Source organism: Amphiura filiformis, chromosome 1, assembly GCF_039555335.1.
Source record: "Amphiura filiformis chromosome 1, Afil_fr2py, whole genome shotgun sequence".
Taxonomy (NCBI): Eukaryota; Metazoa; Echinodermata; class Ophiuroidea; order Amphilepidida; family Amphiuridae; genus Amphiura; species Amphiura filiformis.
In genome coordinates, this window is record NC_092628.1 from 10,339,346 (window position 1) to 10,364,411 (window position 25,066).

General features: G+C 36.7%; 1 protein-coding gene across 2 annotated transcripts; it reads left to right on the forward strand.

Moving 5' to 3' along the window:
- The first annotated feature begins 942 nt into the window (after window positions 1-942).
- On the forward strand, window positions 943-25,066 carry LOC140150996 (glutamine synthetase-like). Of its 2 annotated transcripts, none has more exons than XM_072173219.1 (7): window positions 943-1,057; window positions 7,925-8,110; window positions 8,987-9,148; window positions 11,258-11,404; window positions 12,364-12,691; window positions 17,259-17,439; window positions 24,525-25,066. In XM_072173219.1, exons 1-7 carry the CDS (start codon window positions 997-999, stop codon window positions 24,636-24,638), a joined length of 1,179 nt encoding a protein of 392 aa, XP_072029320.1. In that variant the 5' UTR covers window positions 943-996; the 3' UTR covers window positions 24,639-25,066. The 2 variants fall into 2 exon arrangements, with proteins under 2 accessions (XP_072029320.1, XP_072029396.1); XM_072173295.1 differs by lacking the exon at window positions 943-1,057 and adding an exon at window positions 3,677-3,829.

Consider the following 25,066-nt stretch of genomic DNA (forward strand, 5'->3'; position numbering starts at 1 on the left):
CATAAAACAAATTTGATCTATAATAATACCTATTTTGTTGCCATAGAAATCATGACATTTTCAAATATAACAAAATATTTATTTTGTAATTTGGAATAGTTTTCCAATATTAAACATAAGCTGGCAATTTACCCAACATCAAATCTTCAGATCTCACATGCACTATTAACTAACAGAAAAACGAGCTTAATTTGTTAATGACGCACTGCAGAGTATAGTTTGGTGAACCTCATCATCATCATCATCATCTTCATCATTATCATCAATTGTTGATTCTGGTTCTGGTTGATTACTCTGCAATCGCCTCCAGTGGCGGCTCCAGGGGGGGCATGGGGGCGTGTCAGAACTCTTTCCCGCAGTCAGAACTCCCCCCCCCCCCAGAAAACCGCAAAATTACGAAAATTTCCACTTTTTGCGGTGATTTTCCGCAATATTTGTTGATTTGGCCCTCCCCCTGAAATTCACTTTATAGCCCCGTAATGCCCTCCCCTCCGCAGGCCTGTCCCTCCGAAAAAAAATCCTGGCGCCGCCACTGATCGCCTACATAGGCTATTACGCAGAGGGACGTATTCACAGCCTCATGTCTCTATGTTCACAGCAAGGCAACTATATCTGTATGATACCCCTAGTACCTTCATCGAGTCAGTAATTTAGATATTGTTTTTTATTCTCTATAAATATAATGATGAGAAATATATAAAAGTATACATTTTCAGAAATGAAATAATGCAAGAAATCCAACTAGCATAACAAATTCCTGCAAAAATTAACAGTTTGTGAGAAAATCTCAAAATTTTATTTTACTTTACTACTGACTCGAGGAAGGTATATGGACGAGAGTTGTATAATAAGAGTCCCTATAATAAGCGTATATAGCTATGTTCATGTTCATGTCTTTTACATTGAGATGACCTTTGAATAATGTGCAGGGATGCTGCTGCTGCCCTGCTGTGAAGCTTCCTTCTACTACATACTGCTACTAAACAGCTAAAGCTTATGCATACGTACACACAGATGCTGGAGAAAAAGTACACTACCGTACCGTCAAATATAAGAGGTGAGTTTCCCTGAATGTTTCCATTTACAATATTTGAAGAATTAGATGCAAAATTTAAAAGCCGATAAATGCCATCCATTTTCAATTTTTTTTTGTGAAAACCATCAACATTCTGTCCTGTAATTCTAGCTTTAATTTGACACCCTTTAAAATGTCCAAGTTTATGACCAGTTATATATTTACTTATATTGAGAAAATGGACATATCGTTTTTTGCATTTGAATTGTTCATTTCAGTTGATTATCATCAAAATAATGATCTATAGGCCTACTTCCGTAGCCATATTTACTGTGATTTAAATATTTCGACCTTTTATCTTGATGACCCACGTATGCTACGCCACAGCTACGTCCCCTATCTCTCTCCCACTCTCTCTCCCCTCTCACTCTCTCCCTCCGCCCCTCCCCTCTCTCTCCCCTCTCTCTTTCCCTCCCCTCTCTCCCCTCTCGCTCTTTCTTACTCCCCTCCCTCCCTCCCCTCCCCTCTTTCCTTCTTCTCTAGATCTCATAGATCTCGTTATCCCCGGCTCCCATTTCCTTTTTTTCGCCCACCATCTTTCTTTTATTGTTTATATGATATCGCTCTCTTTAATATAAAATTGATATAGGTGTAGGGCTGATACTCTCACTCACAGTAAGGGGCAATCGGTGCCGAGCAAAATATAAAAACAAATGATGGGGTCATTGGGTGAGAGCATGATTTTGGCATTCGGTGCAAGCAAAATGTACAAAATATGGGGTCATTGGGTGAGAGATGGACCGTTTGGACCTAAAGTAGGGTAAGGGTATAGGGCGAGAATATGACCCTTTTTTAATGGGATCCGGTCCTAAGGCCTTGGGTGAGATCCAAAAGAAGCCTCAAACATTGAATTTCTAGTTCTGAATGGTTTCAAATGGCTTTTATTTCAAAATAAATAAATTTTAGGCAATGATAACATTTTCTCTTATCATTTCACTTTTATAAACAGTTTACGGTGTATTCATTTAAAAAAATGTTAATAATGATAATGATGATAACCCAGCAAACACAACGTTTTACAGAAAAGGTTTCAATGTCGGGTTATATGCCGATGCCGTGTGTAAAAACGTTTTGATAACATTCATAAAACATGATTGAAAACATGATCATATGCAAAACATTTAGCTGTTGACAAAATATTTTGCAAAAAATGTTAGCCCAAAACATTTTAGAATAACGTTTTAAAAACGTATTCATGATCTAACCCGACATTAAAACGTTTAGAAAAAACGTTTTAAAGAACATTATTTTGTGTTTGCTGGGAAATGCGAATAAACCATACCAGACATTGTAAAAGACATTGTTAAAGACACATTGTAAAAGTTGCCGATGGCAAGATTTACATAGACTTTAATACTGAGCCAGGGGAAAAGGGAAGCAAGGTAATTTTCAAGGAGGAAACTTTCACGAAAAAATCTAGTGGATATACGTGACAGGCAGGGGGACAAGAGGGGGAAGACTCCTCGCAGGTGGCAGTCTTAAAGTGGCATTTTGTTATATAGGCCGGCCTATCATCTCTTAGTATGGTATGGTGCAGTAGCCTAGATATCCATGAAAAAATCTTACTTCTAAAATTACAGTTGATTCGTACGTTGGATTTCGTGAGTTACGTGTAATTCACTAACGACCGAATGTCAAACGAGCGAATCTGGGAGAAAGGTTATTACGGTTTATATGTTAATGCATACAAACATTCATGTGTAGGCCCCTAAGTCATTTTGTCCTGGGTTTCTGATGGTAAAAAAAGTCTCACTTTAAAATGCATAGTAGGGCCTTTAGTAAGGCATGGGAGCTGGCTGTTTATCACAAAGTGTCCCTTTAAAATTTAGGGTCCCCATGATGTTTTATAAAGTGTAAATCAACATTAATTTTATCTTCAATTTTATATGAGTATTTGCTTTAAAGACATGAAAGATATGAACATGATAGTGTGTATTAATAGTGGGGTCAATAAATGTATTGACCGTGCACTTTTGGATAAAAGCACCAAACTCGGTATATATAGGCTTTCCTTAGGGGCATGGGCATCAATGGCGACCGGGGGGGGCAAAATGATTTTCGTTCTTTCCAGCCACTTGTTAACAATTTTGGCCGGTGTCCCACACATTTCAAGCCGGATTTGCACAATATTTTACCAGTTTTAATACCTTCCATATGGCAACATTTTTTGCGTGCTTCGTAGGCCCTATAGCATAAACTTGTCGTCAAAAGGTGCTGGATTCAGTATCAAATTTTTTTTTCCAACTCCATCGATCTCCCCAATATCAAAAAGAAATCTACGCCGCGCCACTGATCAAGTGACATTTTGGGAATAAGTGTTTTTCGTGAATATGCCTAGGGCCTATCATAAAAATGTCATCAAAAGAAGATGTTCGAATTCAGCGAGCTATGTTTATGACACTATTTAAAAACAAAGGTGCCAACATTTTAATTTGTATGATTTTTACGATCCTTCGGATGAGCAAATCACTGAATGGACCTTTAACAATTAATTTTTGGGCACCCATTTAAAATTGTTCTATGCCAAATTCCTTGCTTTTATCAAGAAGTGAACGATCATGATAATAATAAGCAGTTATCGACTACACTATAATCACATGTATCATGTATACTGCTTGTGTCAGGATCTTTTCACGTAGGGCTTACGTGTTGAACTTGAACCTTGTATCACGGTGGTTTCATGATGTGTTTGTTTTAGTCTCGCAGTATTTGTTCATTTACCTCATTTTTTGGCTTGGATTGTGAGCTGTTCAAGTAAGTTTTATATTATACAGTAGTAGGCCCTACAGTATAATTCTAAATGCATGAATGTAATTTATTACAATGAATTCAACTACTTGTTGAATTTTATAAACTTAAGCTTAAAGTGATACTAGCTGATACTAGATGTGCTATAAATGTGCTAAATATAGCCTGCTATTAGGCAAAAAAAAATGGTTTGTCTCAAAGCTCACGAGTTGTTTGAAAACAAATGCGAAATGCGATTTTTTTTTTTTTTTTAGTTGCTGACTTGGTATTTTTATGGTATTTTGAGGGAAAAAAATCTGGTTTTCGCCGAATTTTTCTGGAAAAAAAAAAAAAAATTTTTGAAATAAAAAAAATTTCCCCATTTCTTTTTTTCCAAATCACACGATTTTATAAACGCGCTGCAAGCTTTGAGACAAACCTTTTTTTTTTTTGCCTTAATAGTTACTCCCCATTGGCATTGGCCATTCCAGAAAAATACAGAACTGTTTTTTTTGGATTGAAAAAATATTATTATCCGGTTTTGCCAAGTGAAACATAGCCAAATCCTAATCCCTGGCAATGAAAGTAAAATTTTAATATTTGGTCAATTTTTGGAAATAAAGGCCAAAAATTTGCATTTTTAGGGCATTTTTTTGACCTTTTTTCGTATTCTGTGACTTGAACAATTACCAATTTCAAGTTAGGCCTATGCATTCTACTTTTTGGAAAACACATTTTCCAATCTTTTTCATAACTAATTCATAAATTATCAAAAATAGCATATAATATTAAAATTACGAGCTAACTCATACTCAAGATTTTTAAAGTGCTTAGACTTGTGCCAAGTCTTACAATTTTGTCTACAAAACAGGCAAAATTGCATGTTTTTGGACCATTTTCCCTCAAATTGCAAAAATATTAAAATTTGACTTTTATTTCCAGTCTGTGCGGGGGGGGGGGGCATGAGGGGCAAATGCCCCAAGTCAGAACTCTCCCCCAATTACAGAATTTCACCTTTTTGTGGTAATTTTGCACAAAAGTTGTTGATTTTGCCACCCTGAAATTCACTTTTCCCCTCAATGCCCCCCCCCCCCCAAAAAAAATTCCTGGCACTGCCACTGTTGCCAGTTAGAACTAACTAAAGGATTTAATAGGATTTAGGTATGTTTCATTTGGCAAAGCAGGATCCGGGTAATATTTTTTTAATCCAAAAAAATTAGTGTTGTATTTTTCTGGAATTGGGAGTACCGTAGTTCAGCCCAAAGTTGCGTATGAAAGAAAAAATAAGACATTTTACATGAATCTGTAATTTATACTGACAGTATATAAATTAGCTACATATGTATTTCAATGGGCTTCAGCTTTGTCTGTTTCCTTGTTTTTTGCCCAAATTTTTCATTTCAGAAAATACTAATGACAATTTTAATGACATCACTTTTAAGGGATTTATACACAATTCAGATTTTTTATACTTTCCCTGGGATCACTGAATGGAACTTTATAAGCTTCATTCATAACCTCATTTATACGCAAAGCCTGTAATCCAATAAAAAGAAATTGATTGCCTGACCGCGCACTAATTGCGAGGTCATTAATAACTCACAATGACTCCGGATGCGCAACAATGACTTCTGCGCTCGCGTGCGTGTATAAGCTATGTGTTATGGCAACGCACACGCCTACGCGATGCCGTCGCGTTTCTGTGATTGGTAGCTCTTGTTGACGGCTCGAATGTTATATTCACCTGGTTGATTTTTTTGAAGGGTAGGTTACAACAATGATTAAAACTTGTTATATTTAACAGCGTTTTATGGCATAAAATAACATAAAATGCCATTTTGATTTGTTCAAAATATTAGATACGATGGTAATGAATGACATTCATAACCTCATTAATAAACGCGATGCGTGCGATCCAATCATATTTTATTATTTGTGAAAACGTGAACGCAAATCGAGGTCATTAATATCTCACAATTGACCGCAAAATGCGTAATTGTTCCAATGTCGCACACAATTGACTTCTGCGTGCGCCGTATTGTGCGTCCAACGAACTGCTTGTGCGCTGGCTGCGTATTTGGATTGCGCGCTACCATATTTGCACAGATTCTGATACGCACTTTTGTTATTGGTCGTTATGTTTTAGCCTGATCGATTTTGGGAAAGGGAAGATGTAAAAATCATCTATTTTTATAAACTTTTGAGCAAAATTTTGTGTTATTTTGTAAGATGAAGAGATTAAAGTGACGGTTATGAATGAGGTTAATTGCATCGGTAATATGTCGGGCACTGTGAAAAATCTAAACATTTTGCTCTGGACCTCGGAATATTCCTCGGTTCCAAAGGCAAAATGTTTAGATTTTTCACAGTGCCTCCAAATAACCAATGCGCAGTTATTAACCTCTAAATAATAACTTTGCACCATCTATTTTGAGGTCATTGTGTGAAATTGTCGGATTTTGTTTTGGGCCTCGGTATTTTTCCACGGGAGCTGCCGCTCCGTCGTAAAAAATACATCAGCCCTAACAAAACCATCCGATTCACACAATGACCTCAAAATAAATATCTTATAGTTATTATTGTCTAATTCAACAACAATAAAGTGGTTGATCTACCCAATGCATACCTACATGAGACTGTTTTCAGTTTAAAGTTATCCAAGAGTTAGCTAAATCATGTTATGTATTTATTGTGGAATTTTGGCTTAAATGCAAATTTTTGCTATTTTACCAAATTCATGCATTTTCATTGTTGTTATTTCAGTGGCATAGCGTGATTGAGCCATCCTGGGGGAACTGGCTAGGCCTATGATTGGGGGTTTATATGCACCGATTCCATAGGTGGCGGAAGCGGGGGAAGGGATGGGGAAATTTCCCCCCTATATTTTTGCAAGGGTGGATGGCCCCCTAAAAATCATAACATAAATAGCGATACCGGGTATATTATTTGCCCAGTACATTGCCTTTTTATTATTAGCACAATACTGTGTTTTGAGCCCAAATACTAGGGTGTAGGTAGGCCTAAGGGACCATTCACCATGTTGGGGGGGGGGGGGCTGATGCAAAAACAATTTTATGGCCAAAAATTTTGGGGCCCCCCTTTACAGACCTCAAACATTTCAGGGCCCCCCTTTTTGACATGAAAATTATGGGTCAACCCCAACTTATAACTCAATTTTTCCAGGAAAATTTGTGGTCATTTTTTCAGGGCCCCCCCTTAGGAGGGTCAAAACTTTTCAGGGCCCCCTTTTTGCATCAGACCTCCCTTACAAGTGTTTGTGAACGGTCCCTAATTGCAACATTTTGTGTGCTTCTTATTATCAAAACATACCTCTTTTTGGACTAACATATGGTCTCAAATTGAAATTTTTGTCGCAAGTTTGTGCGCACAAAAAGTCCCAGTATTAAAAACCGGAACAAAATATGCTCATCCCCCAACCCTCCTCCTAAATTTTAATGCTTCCACCACCTATCGCCACAGACCAGGCCTGATTATATGGGTGGGGCGGGTGAAGAGGTGGGGAAGCACAAGTCATTTTTCAGAAATTTTCCTATGGGATTTTCTAATTTTCAACAGAAATTGGAGGCAACTTTGTTTCCAATGGACATTTTATTGTGAAATTTCATTGTACAAGGAATACATTAAAAAAAATTCCACATAGCCCCTGCATGAAAAGTATTTAATTATCTTTGTAATCACTCAAAAAGCATTTTGTGTGAATTTTACATTCGAACTAGGTGCTATTAAAATTTTTATGAGCCTTTTTATTTTACATGTAAAGTCTATGGGGGTGACGATTAGAAATGGACGGCAATATTGAAAAACCCTCATTTTGGGCCATTTCAGACACTAAAATGCCCATAAAAAAGAATAGCACTTCGTTCGGATGTAAAATTCACACACAATGCTACCTGAGTGAGTACAAACATAATTAAATACATTTCATTCGGGGCTATAGCAAAAACAAAAATGTCCTATACCTTAATGGTTATGGAACAAAGGTGGGGGGGGGGGGCACATGCTCTCCCCTTTGCCCCTATGAATTGAGTACGATGCTACGCCACCGAGTATATCTGTTGTTTGCTAATTATTTATTTACCTATTTATTGCCGTTCATAATAGAATCACACAACCTCATCATGGCTGATTATTCAGCAGCATTAGACAAGAAAGTGCTGCATAAATACCAAGATCTTACACAGAGTGATGATGACACAGTTCAGTGTATGTATGTATGGATTGATGGGACGGGGGAAGGTCTACGCTGTAAGACGAGGACACTCCCATCTGAGCCTAAGACAATCAAAGGTAAGAAGTTAATTTGGTCCCCAATATCTGCTCCAGGACTACAGTGCTAAAAACATTAAGGATGCAAGCCCTAGCAGGACTGAGGCTGTTCAATATAGCATTGTGCTCCTGGACCAAAAGTTATGGACGGAATCAGATTTTTGCATGGTAAGAAGGAGTGACTAGGCAAAAAAGAAAAGCAACTAAGCGGCCTCACATGTTTGTTTTGGAGTACACATTTGTCTTTGAAAAATTGGCCCGTTTAAATGTTTTCTCTTTTTTTTCTACAAAACAGTAGTTAAAATTAAAAGCATTTGTTGAAAGAATTGTGTACGGTAATTAACACTGCAAATTAATATTTAAAAAATTATTGTGTGAATTAGAATAAGAGTGTCCACCTCAGCAAAATATTGCTTTAGTGTCCATTTTTCCTTTAGTTTGTTTGTTCTGTTTTGTCTTCCTTGTTTCGTTTTATTTTTTGTGGGGGCTGGCATTTTCTTCGGAAGGGGAGGTCCTAAATTTACAAAAAGCCAGCGTCAATAAAATTGCGACCCATTCCACATTTGGCAACAAAATTATATCACATGACACCTTGCCCTAAACAAGCTAAAATTGTGTTGAAATCAGTCTTTTTGAATAAATTAAACACACTATCTGTGATCATCTTGTGACTCCCTACATTTTGGTCATCAGAAGTTTTATGATCCCTCCACCTATTTTTCTTTCCAAAAATTTATGACCCCCAGTATATTTGGGACCCCCCCCCCCCACCCCCACCCTCCGAAGAAAATGCCAGACCCCTTGTTAGCTTTTGTGCTGGTGTTAAATACTTTTCTGTTTGTTTGTTTTAAGCAAACATAATGTATCATTCCTCTATTTTTATTTCATGTTATATAGAAATTCCAATGTGGAATTATGATGGATCTAGCACGTACCAAGCAGAAGGTTCCAATAGTGACATGTTTATAGTTCCATGTGCCATGTTTAGGGATCCATTCAGGAGAGGAAGAAATAAACTGGTATTATGTGAAGTCTTCAAGTATGATATGAGACCAGCAGGTAAGCAATGAAAAAAACACCCCTACTATATGTGACCCCTCGGCACAACTGAGCCCGGAAGTCGCCAATCATCATTTTTGAGATATTCAACCAAAATATTCTGCTTTAAATTAGCTTTAAAATGATGTATATCATGTCTATAGTACTTGACATTTAAGTAGTGAAAAATCAATAAAACAGTCAATAAATCCTTTGTTTCCTATTGTTTATTGTTAAGTTCGATGGAGCATATCTCAATAGTGGCACTGGCGACATCCGGGCTCAGTTGTGGCGAGGAGTCACATATGTGACCCGCTCTAACAAAACCAGGAACAAGACGCATTTTTGACATTTCATGATTTGAATAAAAATGTAAGCACTAGACAATAAGCTTTAAAATGATACCAAAATTATATAAATAGCATCGATATTTTTCACGATATGGATAATTTTGTAAATGATACCTTGATATTTTTATTTTTGCCAAATTGCTATTCTGAGTAATAAGTTTCCTGCCTTACACAGGATTGAATAGGGATTATCATAGTTCAACTGTTATTTATTGATTAAATAAACCTCTTTTTAACGCGGCTGTGTACTCTAGCCATTGTTTCTTTCTCAAAATTTAGTTTTTATGATATGTTTGTACCTTGTTATGTTTTTTATAAATACAAGGAATGAAAATCCAGATTTGTAAACTCCAACTGCAATATTTTAAGGATTTTATTTCACTATTCCACTCGTGTTTGAAATTGAAAAGGAAAGAAAATCTTTGTTGTACCAGCAAAGGTACACGCGCGCAACAACTCATCGCGTTGCGTGTCGCGCAATTTGTTAACGCACAAATACGCTGACGCATACTGCTGACGCTTATCTGCATGCTTGGCGCATCTTATGGAAACACCACGGAAGCACTGATTTCACAAAAACCTAGTGGTCAAATGGCTCCGTTTAGCTGCTAAAATGTGGGTTTTTCAAGTTCTTTCCCTCGATTTAAATATCAAGTTATGAATGGATTTCGCTCAAACTTCTCAAGGGGCTGTGGATTTACCCGATGTTCACGTAATATAAGTTTCAAAAAGCGAAAACTGTCGCATTCTCCTGTGAGATTCGATGAAAGTGCAAAATGTGACCACTTTAAACTTCAACGGCCATTATTTCAATGTTCATTTTCTCGGTAAAATGGCGATTTAGGTACTACGATAACTCAATAAATACAGCATCTATAGGTAAGCAAATATGATCATCGTAAAAAGCATGATCGACTCAAGAAAGCGGTTTTCTCATTTTTTATATTTTGGTCTATTTCCGATTTTGGGCATCATTTTGTGCAAATAGGCGTTTTTGAATTTTAAAAAGTTCATTTTGATGCCTTATATGGTCAATATCTCAAAAAATAAGGCCAATATCAAAAAAATAAAAAAACGTTTTTGGAATGGAGCCTCAAGATTGAGCTAAAAACAAAATAAAATATTTTGGAAAGAGTGTTTTTTGTTATGATGTACCTAACAAATATTGCCAAAAACTCACTTTTTGTGATGTTCTTCAAAATTGTTGTTTTACCCCAAATCTGTATTTATATTAAGATTTATTGATGTCTTGCCTTCATAAAAATGTATACTTTTATATGTTTTTGTGAATAATTACAAAGTTATTGCACTTTTACTACATGCATGTCTGAGAGTACACAGCCACCTTAATAAGCACTTTCAATGATATGAAAGTCCACTTAGTCTTACACAGTCAAATACCATGAAATTAAGAATTCCAAAATTCTGACGACTTGTTCCAGGTTTTGTTGGAGCAAAACAATAGGGTCTTTTGATCGTGGCAATGCCTAAAAAACACTAGCTCAAGAATTTTTTCTCAAACAATTTTCTTACTATAATACAATTTAAAGCTAATTAGCTGAATTCTCAAGACTTTCATTAATAATAATAATATTAATCAATGTTTCTATATGGCAATTAGCATCACAGATGCCCCATTGCACTTTTTATAAAAATTACCCATACAACAGATTAACATTACAAGATTGATGACACTGGATATTAAAAACTACACCCTAAAAAGTTATCTAAACACAACCAACAATTAAAAATGTATTTGTTTGTTTTGCTTCTTTCTCAGAAACAAACTTCAGAAAGTCCTGTAAAGCTGTAATGGAGAGAGCCAAAGAAAGTCAACCCTGGTTTGCTTTTGAGCAGGAGTACATACTCTTAGCACAGGACTCACATCCTTTGGGTTGGCCTAAGATGGGATACCCTGGACCTCAAGGTAACCTACTATCATTGATAGAACCTGCAGGGGAACCCACTAATCTTGGGCTTTCCCCCTCCCCTATTCACCAGTCAGGATACGAAATGAAAGTTGCCCCAGCTCGAAATACCGGGACAAAATTGACCAAAGTTGCAATGTGCATCTTCATTTGTATTGGTACATTTTTAGGCCACACTTGTCCTAATTTCAACACATTTTAGCTTTAAAATGCCCACATTTGTCCCAGTAAAGGCATTTTAATAGTCAGTTGGACACATTGGAAATTTAGCCCCCCAGCTTGGTGGCCCGGTAGACCCACGGTAAACTTTCAGGATCAAAAAATATCAAACAAATGTGATTTTTGCACCCAAAAATATCACACATTTTTGGACAAATTAAATATTTCAAGGACAAGCAGAATCTATGATAATAGTTGTTAGGCTTAACATTTACAGGAAACAGGAAAACCTTATACTTCTTCTTTCGGTCACTGCTCTAAAAAAATATAACTATGTGATTATTTGGCTTAAAGGAGTATTTCAATATTTCAGTATTTCAAGTACTTTGCATGACATTTTCAGTAGATATCCAGGAAAAAAAATTGTTCCAAAAATCTTAGTTGATTCTGATTTTGCATTTGCGAGTTATGCATGATTACGTGAATTACACTGCTCAATGGGCCAATGTGTTTAATTATGTTCTGGTATACCAGAAACATAATTCACAAATTTCATATCTTTGCTAAACAAATTAATCTGCAAGAAATATTTTGTACATAAACATAATGTAGCCAGTGGTATAAAAATTATCAACTAATGTTTTTTAGAAAAGTGGGGAGGGGGCGAGGGAAAGAGAATGAGGCTGTGGGTCATGAAATGCCCCTTTAATTGGGTCTTAAACAATTTCAACTCCTACCCTGATCAATACCAGCCTGCCTTTCACTAAAATTTTTGTTAACATTATGCCTCTTGCAACAGGTGCATACTACTGTGCTGTTGGAGCCAACAAAGTTTTTGGTCGAGATATTGTCGAAGCTCATTACAGGGCGTGTCTATATGCTGGTATCAAAATAGCTGGAACCAATTCAGAGGGTATGCCAGCGGAATGGGAGTATCAGATTGGACCTCTGGAAGGCATTGCTGCAGGAGATCATCTGTGGATGGCTCGTTTCTTGATGCATCGTATTGCAGAAGACTTTGGAGTGGTGGTAACCTTGGATCCAAAACCAGTTGCAGGAGATTGGAGTGGTGCTGGTGGGCATTGCAATTATAGCACTAATGTTATGAGAGAACAAGGAGGACTCAAGTGAGTATTATGGAAAAAAATAAATAAAAGCACAAACAAAAACTATAACATGTACACAACCAGTCTATAATATCGAATTGATTAATTTGAATTAAACAATTCATCGAGTGGCCATGGGCAGTGCCATTAGACATGTTACAAGACTACTAAGTGACAGGTAATGGACCCTACACACAAAAATGAATAGGCACTTTTTTGATAATTTTCGTCAAGGTTACTCAAAACTTACCTAGCTAGTTTATTATACAGCAGAGGTCTGTATCAACGGAAAGTCTTGTTATGCTCGCACAAACTTAGAAAAAAATCCAAAATTTTGGTCTAAATATCAGCCACGATTACTGCTGTAGTGCTGTCCCATTCAAAAGCACACATATCAAAACGTTAGGGTACCCAAGCGTCATTGATCATTTTCTTATTTCATTCCATTAACAACCGTCCACTGACATCAACCAAATTCAGACATTTTCTCAAAACATTTGTATTACTAACCCCACAACTTTGACATTATTAGTCGTATATCATGCTTCTTCATACCAAAACAAGCATGAGAATGTCCTGCAATTTAAAATCGCATCGAAAACAATGTAGACTTATTAATTAGCTAGTTTTGACTGATGAGACTTAGAAAAATGAAAAAGAACATCATTAAAAACATACCGTAAAACCCCGTCTACAAGGATATACCTAAGAAGCGCCCTCAATAAAATTGGTTGCTTTTTGTATTTGGAGTTTGAGCAAATATATACTGGCACTGGGTGGCTATGCATTCCATCTAAGTATGTTGTAACACCAATCAATTGTATTGACATAATAACGACTGTTTCAGTATATCAGGATCGTATAGCTCAATTGATAGGCGTCAGACTTTGGAACTGAAGAGAGCATGGTCCGGGCACGATTCCGTTTTCATTCTCGTTTAATTTTAACTTTTTGACATGTTCTTTTTATCTTTCTTCAAATCTACCTTTCTACTTTTAATTTTAGGTGCGTTTTTTTATATTTTTTTTTATAGTTTTTTTATTTTTTTTTATAGTTTTTTTTAGTAATTTTGTGGTTTTATAGAAACTAGTAAAGCATTTATTCTAAATAAAAGCGAAACCCACGCTTAGACAGATGTGTTGTAACTACTTGTCTGTCCTCGTCTTTGCAATAAAAACCTATGTTGCACCTTTGTGCCATCCCAATTCTTGAGGAATGGTAGGTAGGGTGCGTTTTTGGCTTAAGCACGATTTTGTTTCTACTTGAAATGAAATCAAAATAAATATTGTTCTGTTGCCACAATTGCAGTTTTTTCAATAAAAAAAATAGATGAGGAATAATAATTATTCCATATTTGAATCTACAGGGTGTATCAAAATGATTGGTACCGACGACTTCTCATTTTTGCCGAATTGTTTTACTATTATTTGTACCAGTTTGGGGTTAATTGTTTAAATATTTGAAATTATAGTAGTTTTATCTTCTCTAAGAATTTTAGATCATAAAGATAGCACATTCTGTTCAGAAGTTACATGATTCTAAAGGAAAGTAGGTGTTTTTACACTTTTCATCGTAACGCTGGATCAGTAGCAGCTAGTAGCGCACCATTTTCAAAGCTCTATTTTACCAAAAATACCTTGTAAGAATGATATGTTTAAAATCATGGAAATGTTTAATTTTTTCGTTGCCTATTTCTTCATTTATAATATATAAATATTCTAATCAATATTTATTGGTTGAGAGTAATATTATTGACAAACATCATTTAGGTGGGGTGAAAGAAGTTTGTGTATCATGAGCGGTAATTTAAATTGTAGTAATAGATGTTTGAGATTACTAAGGAGATGGTGTGGCAATGAATGGCTATAGACTGTAGAGAGTGTCTGTTTGGTTAGACCCGGTAAGAGTTATTAGAATGGCTCCACAGTATTCCACACTTCAGCGTGCATTCATAAAGAATTACTGGTTGACACGAAGCCAAGTGCAGAGAAGATTTAGAAGACCGCGGAGAAGAGCTAGGACTATCCCATGCAAACATGCTATAACTTGTAGTGTTTCAAGATAATTTTGAGCAGTTACAGAATGGATCCATCCCAGGTGTTAAGTTCATTTAAGATAGGGCTTCACCTCACACTGCCAGAGTCGTAAGGCAGGGACTTCATTCAGGAACTATCTTTCTAAAAGCACGTGTAAAGTAATTTTATGTTTTGTAGATTGAGGTAAGATATTGAAGAGCATGTATGCAACGAATAGTTGGAGTAGTGAACCTATTCATCTTGTGTTGTTTAAGTAAAATCATGACTACGTCGATCTTCGTTTAAATGGCAATAGCTCCCAGATGCATCAACCTATTATCTTCAGATTATTAGATCAATGAGTTAACATATGCCCTTTTCCATTTATAGTACAAAAATTATATTAATTAGGAATTGTATATTTTTGGTATATTTTTGAAAATGTCACATAGCCCGGTACCAATCATTTTGATACACCCTGTATTGTCCCATCAAGAATAGAGTGTCTTCAAAAACTTCAATCAATTCATCTGACAAAGGAAACTATTCTGGTCATTCAATTTTGTTTAAGCTTGCACCTGTTATATCCTAAGCGTTAGTAGAGAAGGCACGCTTCTCTTGTCTTCACCGAAGTAGTGATGTAAACACTAACATGATTAATTACCATAGCTAGCAATGGACATACACTATTTTTTGTTCCACTTGAACCCAAATGTATATTATGTGTCACAAGGTTTTCTGCTGAACCACTAGCAGGCTATGTTACCACATCTATGACAATGACAAAGGTGAATTTTGATGATTTTTACGATCGTCCGGATGAGCAAATCACTGAATGGGTCTTTGGTTCCCTCCTCTCCTTATCCTGCCAATATTATATAATCAAAGAAAAATAAAGAAAAAATAAAATTAAACAAGAAAAAAAGACAAAGAAAAGAAACAATAAAAGAAAAACAATAGAATAAATTAAACTAAATATGAAAAAAAAATGATCACGAAAGGAGTCTTTAGAAAATGCAAGAAAATATAAATGAAAAGTTTGAACAATATTTTGTTTATAAAAGTTTGTGTGACCGTGATGAGGCTCGAACTCACCATCTTCCGATCTAAAGAACCAAAGTCTTATGCCTTGCCAAGTGAGTTATGCTCGTGAGATGCGAAATAAAGATAAAATAATACATTGTATACCTGCTTGTGTCGGTAAATGATTTGCTCAAATTCCATAATGATATAATATTGTGGAGGGCGCTAGCGTGAAATATGCTATCATCACAGTTGCTACTATTCCTTATAGACGGGTTTCTACGGTATGTGCCAATTTTCAAAAAAGTGACCAAAAATCACTATACACCACCAGGGACAGACTTAGGTTTCAGTTTTCTTCTGGCCCTCTGGGCCAGTGAAATGGCAAATCTAGTGGCCCTGCAATAAATTTACTGGCCCAGCTTTTTCAATATGTTCTACTGCAAAACCCTTTTTTTTTTTCTTGGTGTTTTGGGGGAAAAATCTATATCAATTTTTAATCATTTGCCATAAAAATGTGTATTATATCACGAATTTCAAAAAATCAAAATTATTTGATATCAGAAGGACATTCCTCGTTTTCAAAATGCAATTCGATATGTCTGACGTGCTCTCAGGTCCAACAAAATAGGGCCTATATGTGGAAACGTCGATATCCGAGCCCTTAAAGTCAAGCAAACCTTAACATTTGTTTTGTACTGAATGTACTCAATGTAGAGAGTGTAGTAGTCACTAAGACGAGTTCAGTCAGTAGTCCTGCCCAATAATGGCCTAGGGTCGGTAGCACCCGGGGCAAGAAACAAAATTGGCGCCCCTACCCCCCACCCAAGAATATCTTAGACGCGGGCAGTGGCGTAGGTCAGGTGCTAAGGATACATAATTAATAATTAAATAATTAATTTTGGTTACTAGATGCTGAATATCGGTCTTAAAATGTTCTTTCAATTGATTTTGTGCTGAAATGCACGCGAAGCGCGCGAAAATTTTGACTTTCATCGCTTGGAGGGGCGCAGAATCGATACTGAATTGATCAATTTGGCCCCCAAGGGTGGCGGCCGGGGCATGTTGCCCCCCTCCCCCCCCTCTGCCCCCCGTAGTTACGCCACTGGTCCTGCCTTTTTTAGTTCCAAAAGTTCACAAAGGTTCAAATATGCGGTATTTGCGGTATCGCTATCATCATGTGATAGAGCACAAAAGAGCTTGGAAGTAGTAGGCTACGTAGGCCTACTACCGCCGTAAAAAGCGGCCGTATATTTCAAACTTGCTAGCAATGCAAGAATAAGAATATAAATATACGAAAAATCATAAAAATTACAGGTGACAGGCGGAGCAGAAACTGTGTAAATAATGTCCATGACTGATTATATCTTGTCTCATATGTGTTGGCTCAAAAATCTAGTGGCCCGCCGGGCCAGCGTTGTTGGGAGTTTACTGGCCCGACGCAAAATCCACTGGCCCCGGGCCACCGGGCCACTGCTTAAATCCGTCCCTGTACACCACTATGGAATACAGCCGACGAATTATTATGTTTATTTATCACCACTGTACAGACACATTGAGGAGGCAATTGGAAAGTTACGGACTCGACACAAAGAACACATCAAGGTGTATGACCCTCAGGATGGAAAAGATAACCTCAAGAGGTTGATGGGGGACAGGGAGACCTCTCTGTATGATGAATTTTCTTCTGGTGTTGCTGATAGATATGCCAGTGTCAGAATTCCAAGACAAGTAAGTGTATCCTGGGAACAGGGGTGTAGCCAGGACTTTCGAGGGGGGAAAAGGGGGCAAGACAACTTCCATGGGGGAAAGATTTGAAGGGAATTTTTTTTGGGAATAGTCCAATTTGTCAAAAATTGTATGAAAATATGTTGTAAAAACTGTAATTTGTTGTAGTTCCAGGTTGATTAGAAAATTTGTATAGCAATGAGTCCACTTTCAGAATCTCTGCAGCACCCTACCTAGACCAAACTTGAGTTACACCCCTCCCCACCCCCCCACCAACTGGAGGCTCTAGTTGTCAAGTCAAGCATAATCACAGGTCAGGTGCATAGCCAGGATTTTTTGCAAGGGAGTGCAGAATTTTTGGAGCGATTACTGAATAGTGTGCAACTCTACTAGTCTTATTACAAGACTGCCTTACACCAACCCTAAACCCTAAACCCCATAAACGAAGACTGGACTCAAGTTTAACAAGTTGCACCCAATTTGGTAATTGTACTGAATTTTTAAAGTGGATTTTTTCGCTTTTTGGCATACTCAGGCCACTCCTAACCGGGGACTGGAGAAAATGTGCATGTAATCCCTGAAAATGAAGTCTCTTTGTTAATTTTTCCATTTATGATCTGGCCCTTCTTGGGTACATTTTGACATTTTCCCGAAATGTGGATTTTTTGAATAAAATTCTTTTGTTTTCTAGCTTTTTCTGTGTTACCTGAAATGAGTAAATGTATTTTTATCATTGACATTGTAGTTATAGCTGTAGTTATAGTTGTAATCACATTTTTATAATCATTTATAATTGTAGTTGGATTATAGTTGCAATATAGTTGCAGTTAGAATTATAGCTGGATTGAGAGTTATAATTAGGGAGTTATAGTTGAGTCTAGAGTTATAGTTGAGTTTATAGTTACTTTATAGTAGTTGTAGGTTTAGAGTTAGGGTTGAATATTTCACTATGCTACATATGATCACAGAAGTAAGAAATCTTTCATGATGATCAGGTATTAAACCTAGTAAATTCAAAACCTAGGTCTATAGATTCAAATCTTCTTAAACTATACTCCAACATCAGATACTCTTTTTTTTTCTGGAAGACCTGGGTAAATTACTTGAGGGCACAACAAAGGGGAATTAGTTTTATGGCCATATTACATGTTTTCACTGTGGGAGACTATTAGCATGATTTAAGTAGTTGTGAAAACAGACCCTGGAAATAAATTTCAGGATCTGTGCTGTGATCACCTACCATGCCTATACTGTAAAAATAGTCATGATAGTGGGGTGGGTGTAACAATGCTGTACTTAATAAAAATTCCTTTAAAAGAAATAGGGTGGGCAAATGAAAAATTGTCAAGAGAAATGAAAGAATGAGTAAGTCAAGTTCACAATAAATAAAAATTGCTTTAAAAGGAATAGGGCGAGCAAATGAATTGTCAAGTTAAAGGTGTAGTTCCATATTGATAAGTCCAAGTAAAATAAAAAACATGTTTCACGTCCAGGTTTTTGAAAAAAGGGAGTAGGAGGGGCCTTTTTATTTTGTATCGCAGAATCGATGTAAATACCCATATTTAGAGCTATTTTAGCGTGCACAATAATGCCTGCAAAAAGGAGGAGGCCTCTTTTTATTTGTTGTTCTGAGGGTAGGTCCCCTCTAATGATCTCGAAACCTTCCAAATTGTTTCTTGTATATTGAGAAGGCTTTAGAAAGCATCTCAACTCCCTAGACATAATTTTTAAAAAGTTATAACTGAATTGCAAAATATAAAAATATAATTGAAGAAACCTCCAAAAAGGAGGGAGGGGACGTGAAACATGTTTATTTTGTATTTGGCCTAATGCAGTATTACCGATTATCACTTGTCATCATTAGCAGAGGAGTGAAATTTTGATTGAAAGAACTTAACTAAGGGCCGCACCATTTGATACTGAGAGGGGGTAGGAAGTTGGGGTCGGGGAAAGTTTTTTATTTTTTATAGTTGGTGGGGAAAGGTTTTTTTTTGCTCATGAAGTGGGTGAAGTTTTTTTTTTTTTTTGAAAAACTTCCTACCCCACCCTGAGAATCTAATGGTGCATCCCTAAGAAGGTTTGTGTTTGAAGTTATATAAATAACGAACTAAGAGCAATCGAATTAGGACAACAAAATAAAAAATAAAACCCACACCATAGGACTGTACGGTAAAACATGTACCAACAGGCTACTTTTTAGTCACCCACCTTTGTAGGACTACACAACAAAATAGCCCTCCACCATAGGACTTTGCGATAAAATATTTAGAGGAGTATGCCAATTAAGGCCAAGTAAAAAAATGTATATGTCCGGACTTTTTCAAAAATTGGTGAGGGAGGTCCTTATTATTTGTTATCGTGTTATTGTTTTACCATTCATTTCTGTGTAAAATTGCAATGGCAAATGTTTGTCAACACATCATAAAATCGGGAGGCCCTAATATTTTGTTATTTCCCCAAAGCCCTACCCCTAGCTTGAAGAAAGTGTTTGCAATGTGTTTATAAATGATAACCAAGAACTTCTAAACATGTCATTTCATCACAACAATTTTATAAACAAAGTAAGGAAGCAAATAGGAAAAATAACTAAAATATTTGAAAATCTCCAAAAATCGGAGAGGGCGGGGATGATATACACGTTATTTATTTTACTTGGCCTAAAGAATGAATCACCACTCATGACTCGAGGTCAAAACCATTATGTAAATAAGATAATGTTTGCATGCGATGTCAAACAAGGAAATGTTGACATAAATTAATTGACTGTTTGGTTTTCACGATGCTATTAATTTAGCCCAAAGATTAGGAAAACTAGGAAAACTGGTGAACTGGTACTGTTCAAATAAAAACATCTGCAAATCCAGGCGGCGGATGACATGATCGAGCCGGCAACTCGTGAAACCGCCCGGCCGTATGGCATTTTCCATATACTCGGTTAGTTTTGTGGGGTTCATTATCGAACCCCAACGGTTTTAACTTGTATTTATATTATTTATCAACATAGGCCTATTTGTTTGTGATATTTCAAGCGTTTTAAAATTTCAAAATAATCCCATTCAATTACACGGTTGATTGATGAAAATTTACTGAATTTAGGGACTGCACGTCATACACCACCTGTGCAAATCTTGCTGCAATTTCCAAATAGTATTTCTATTACTTAAATAATTATTTTTGTTATTTCTTTTAATACAAACACATTACTGCCTATGACGACTTTATCGTATTACTTACATATCAAAATCAAGTAATAATTACAAAACTCGCGTAAACTATCACCTCTGTGGGTGTTTGGGATATAACTGGCGCGAATATTTTCTCAACACTGCGGCATGTGAAAAAGTAGGTCAATAGTCAGAGAATACAGGGTGGGTGCGGCACGCCGCACCCACCCAAAAACAATTGTGCCATTTAGTACCATTTAGCATAACTTAATTAGTGCAAATTGCACTCTATTAGTTTAATTAGTGTTCAGTGGTGTAGTTCAGGGGTTGTGGTGCCCAGGGGTCAATGATACATGTACATAATGGTGCCCATTTTTTTGCATCAGCCCCCCCTTACAAGTGTTTGTGAACGGTCCATAAATAGTTTTGCGAGCATAGCAACCATGACATTTTGGACACATTTCTCTACTGTCCCCTCTTTTAAAGTGCCAAATCCCCACAGCTCATAATTAGGGGTATATGAGGGGTGTTTGGGTGATGGAGCCACCTTCAAAAGACAGGGTATAAACTCTTCTACAGGAGTGGGAGAATTAAGAAGGGGCCAAGAGGTGAAAAATTTCCAAATCTTCCTGCTGTCCCTCTACTAAAATATTGTTGATATTCACTGAGAAATTAAAAATTGTGGTCTAACCAGGCCAAAAGAAGATACTTTTTGTCAATTTTGTCCCAGTATTTTGAGCCGAGGCAATATTGACCAGCCCCTGGGGGGATCAAAAATTTTGGTGGGTATGCTCCTCCGAAATTTTGAGGCGGTGGGTCTTTGGGAGCTGACTGCGTACCGATAAAACTGAGGTGGTGGGTCTTTTGGAGCTGCGAACAAGTAAAACAGGGACTTTTGGAGCTGCGAACAGTCCAAATCAAGGGTCTACCTTGGCTTTCTGGTTGAAAATCGCCTGAAAAAAACCTTTCAGAGCTGAGATTATCAAAATCAAGGGTCTTTCGGAGTTCTATTTTGGTCTTTCGGAGCTGCAAAATCCAAAAAGGGGGGTCTCTGCGGGGAGCATACCCGTATGGTCAGTTGTGTTGAGTGCCCCAGGACAAGCCTCCCACTCCCCATTACTGCTGATGCTGGTATGCCTCTGCTCGTCTGGGTCTTTGAATTGATGAAGGATCATGCTATAAACATTAATTAAGTCATGAAGTGACATGAGCTATCTATAAATTGCATAATGGGTTGCTGTTTTGGCCATGATTTGACCACCCAGAGGCTTTCATTTCCTGCTTAACCATCAACACATTGACCCCTCACTGTGTGTCTCAACTCCAAGCATGAAGTTATAGAACCCCCAGGACCCCAGTTTAGTATCTTTGTTTACCTTGACAAAAAGGCATTATGGGAAGGCATTCCAGTACAGAGTACGGAATGCATTTATGGAAGGCATTTGACTACCGGTATAGCATAGTATCAACAATGCATTATGGGAAGCTATGGCATAATTTCATCAATCCTTTTTAGGCCAAAAAAAAAAAAAAATTGTTGTGTTGCCCTCAACCGTCCGGTCCTAAATCCTGAAAAATCAGGGTCGCATTTTTTTTTTTTTTTTTTTTTTTGAATGATGATTTTTACAGATTTGTTCAAAAAATCAATGTTTTTCACTTAAAATTAATATTATATTGAAAGACTAGTCTTTAATTGATGTCTAACAGGTATCCAGAAGTCAAAATTGACAAATGTCCCTAATTGAAGAAGCATTATTTAATATTTGAGGGGATTTTTTTAAATCTGAAGGTTTAAAAAAAAAAAAAAAAAATCCGACCGCCCGACCCAACTTTCCCATTTTCCCACTTGAGGGCAACACAACAATTTTTTTTTTTGGCCTTATGGGAATATGAGGTACAGGTGATGCATTCTGGGAAAAATGCATAGTGTACATGTAGGCCTATTTAACATGACAATAACATGGTTTAAAAAATGCATTATGGGCAAGAGTTCCAACAATGCATTATGGGAAAGCATTCCAATACAATCTACAGCATTGATGCATTTATTGGGAAGACATTCCGCTACAGAGTATGGGTATAGCATATAGTTTCAACAATGCATTTTGGGACACTATATCATAGTTTCAACGATGCATTATGGGAAAGGTCCCGGGTTCGATTCCCGGCGGTGGCAATTTGCTGGGATATTGACTTGGAAAAAAAAAGTCTGAAATTAATTGGCAACTTCTGTAGATTAAATTCAGACTTCCGCTCTCCGTGGTTCATTTAGAATTGGGTAAATGAATCATGAAAGTACTCAAATCCTTCGGAGGGGACGTTAAGCCGTCGGTCCCGTGTACAGAGAGCCATACCTGTACATGTATCTCGCAGCCAGTTTGAAAAGAGTAGGGTGTTAACCCCTGACTGTTCCTAACCGTCCCGGTGTTCAAATGGACCCCAATGGAAATAAGCTTCAAAAGAGGCTTTCTTGGGTTATCCAGGGTTGTCAAAACCCGAACAAATCAAAAAAAAAAAAAAAAAGCAGTCCAGTACAGGTTACGGAATGCAATATGGAAGGCATTTGACTATAGTATCAACAATGCATTATGGGAAGCTATGGCATAATTTCATGGGAATTAAATAATTTCATAATTTTATGGGAAGCTATGGCATTATGGGAAGATAAGGCATTTGACTACAGGTATAGCATAGTATCAACAATGCATTATGGGAAGCTACATAATTTCATCAATATTTTGTATGAGAATATAAGGTACAGCTGATGCATTCTGGGAAGAATACATAGTGTACATGTATTTAACATGACAATAACATGGTTTTAAAAATGCATTATGGGCAAGAGTTCCAACAATGCATTATGGGCAAGAGTTCCAACAATGCATTATGGGCAAGAGTTCCAACAATGCATTATGGGAAAGCATTCCAATACAATCTACAGCAATGCATTATGGGAAGACATTCCGCTACAGAGTATAGGTATAGCATATAGTTTCAACAATGCATTATGGGAAGCTATGGCATAATTTCAACAATGGTACAGAGAATGTCTTTAGTTAATTAGCCAACTATAAACTCAACTACAATTTACTATAAACTCAACTATAATTCCAACTACAACTATAAACTCAACTATAATTCCAACTATAACTACAACTACAACTATAACTACAACTATAAACTACAACTACAACTATAAACTATAAAATGTAAACACTCACCTACCTGAAATATTCACCCATCAACACCCTGTTTCAGTCCAATTTTTCTTGACTGCACAATCACCTGTACATGTACAACCCCATGTTTTCTGACATCCGTTACTTTGGTCCACTTTCATGGAACACTTTTCGCTAGAAAAAAAAAACATCCATAAACATCAGTACCAATAATCACATTTCTCTACAAAAAAGGACAGTGGTCTTATGAGTATCTCCATGGCACCTTTTTCATTATCATATGTCCCAGTCATATGTTTAAATTGTTGTTTGTTTAGATTTGTCCCGGAGTTTTGTTTTCAATAAATTGTTCACCGATCGAGTGGTGGCAAAACACATAAAGTACACTAGTCTTGTGTATCATTGAATCAGTGACGTATAAACTGTGTGTATATCGCTAATCGATATTTGTCTTACGTCTTGACGTATAAACTGTGTACATCCCAACTGTGTGAAGCTCCAACAATAATCATGATCACTAGTCGTGTCTAATGATCGGTTAGCTAATGTACACGCATTGTAGACGCTGGAATGAAATAGCAATTTTCTTCAAGTTACCTCATTTGTTTGGCTCAAAATTAAAAGGGGACAATGTGATCAGTGAAAACTAACATTTAAATAGGAATCTATTCTTTATACAAATCACATATTATTGCTTTAATATTCCTTTTTTTAAATGTATAGCTATTATTTCTTTTGTCTTTAGGTTTTTAAGGATGGTAGGGGATACTTAGAAGACCGCCGCCCATCTTCAAACTGTGATCCATATCGAGTTACAGAGGCCGTTGCAAGAACAACCATTCTTGATGACTGGCCTTAATCCGAGTGAGATGTTGCTTTTATCTGGTTTTAAAAGGTTGCATGTTTTTTTTTGAGTAACCATACCGGGATGTGCCACAGTTATTGTAAAAGCTATATAAAATTTATTTAGCGTGTATATGCAGTACTATTTGCTATCTTGATAAAATCGCCATCATTTTAATTTGCACTTCCTATGCACTGTTTCATGGCATATGTAACAAAAGCCTTTCCTGTATATATAATGGGCTATTCCATTTAAAATCCACACTGCCCCTTTCGCAGAGGGAGTATAAGTTTTGAATAGAATAGAATAGAATAGACATTTGGATAACTTCCATTAGAAATATTCACTCCAAGATATAGGTAAAGCCATATTGAGTATGGGTTTCAAAATGATTAACTCTGACCAATTACATTTGAAACACATACTCCCGGGGAGGGGGGCAC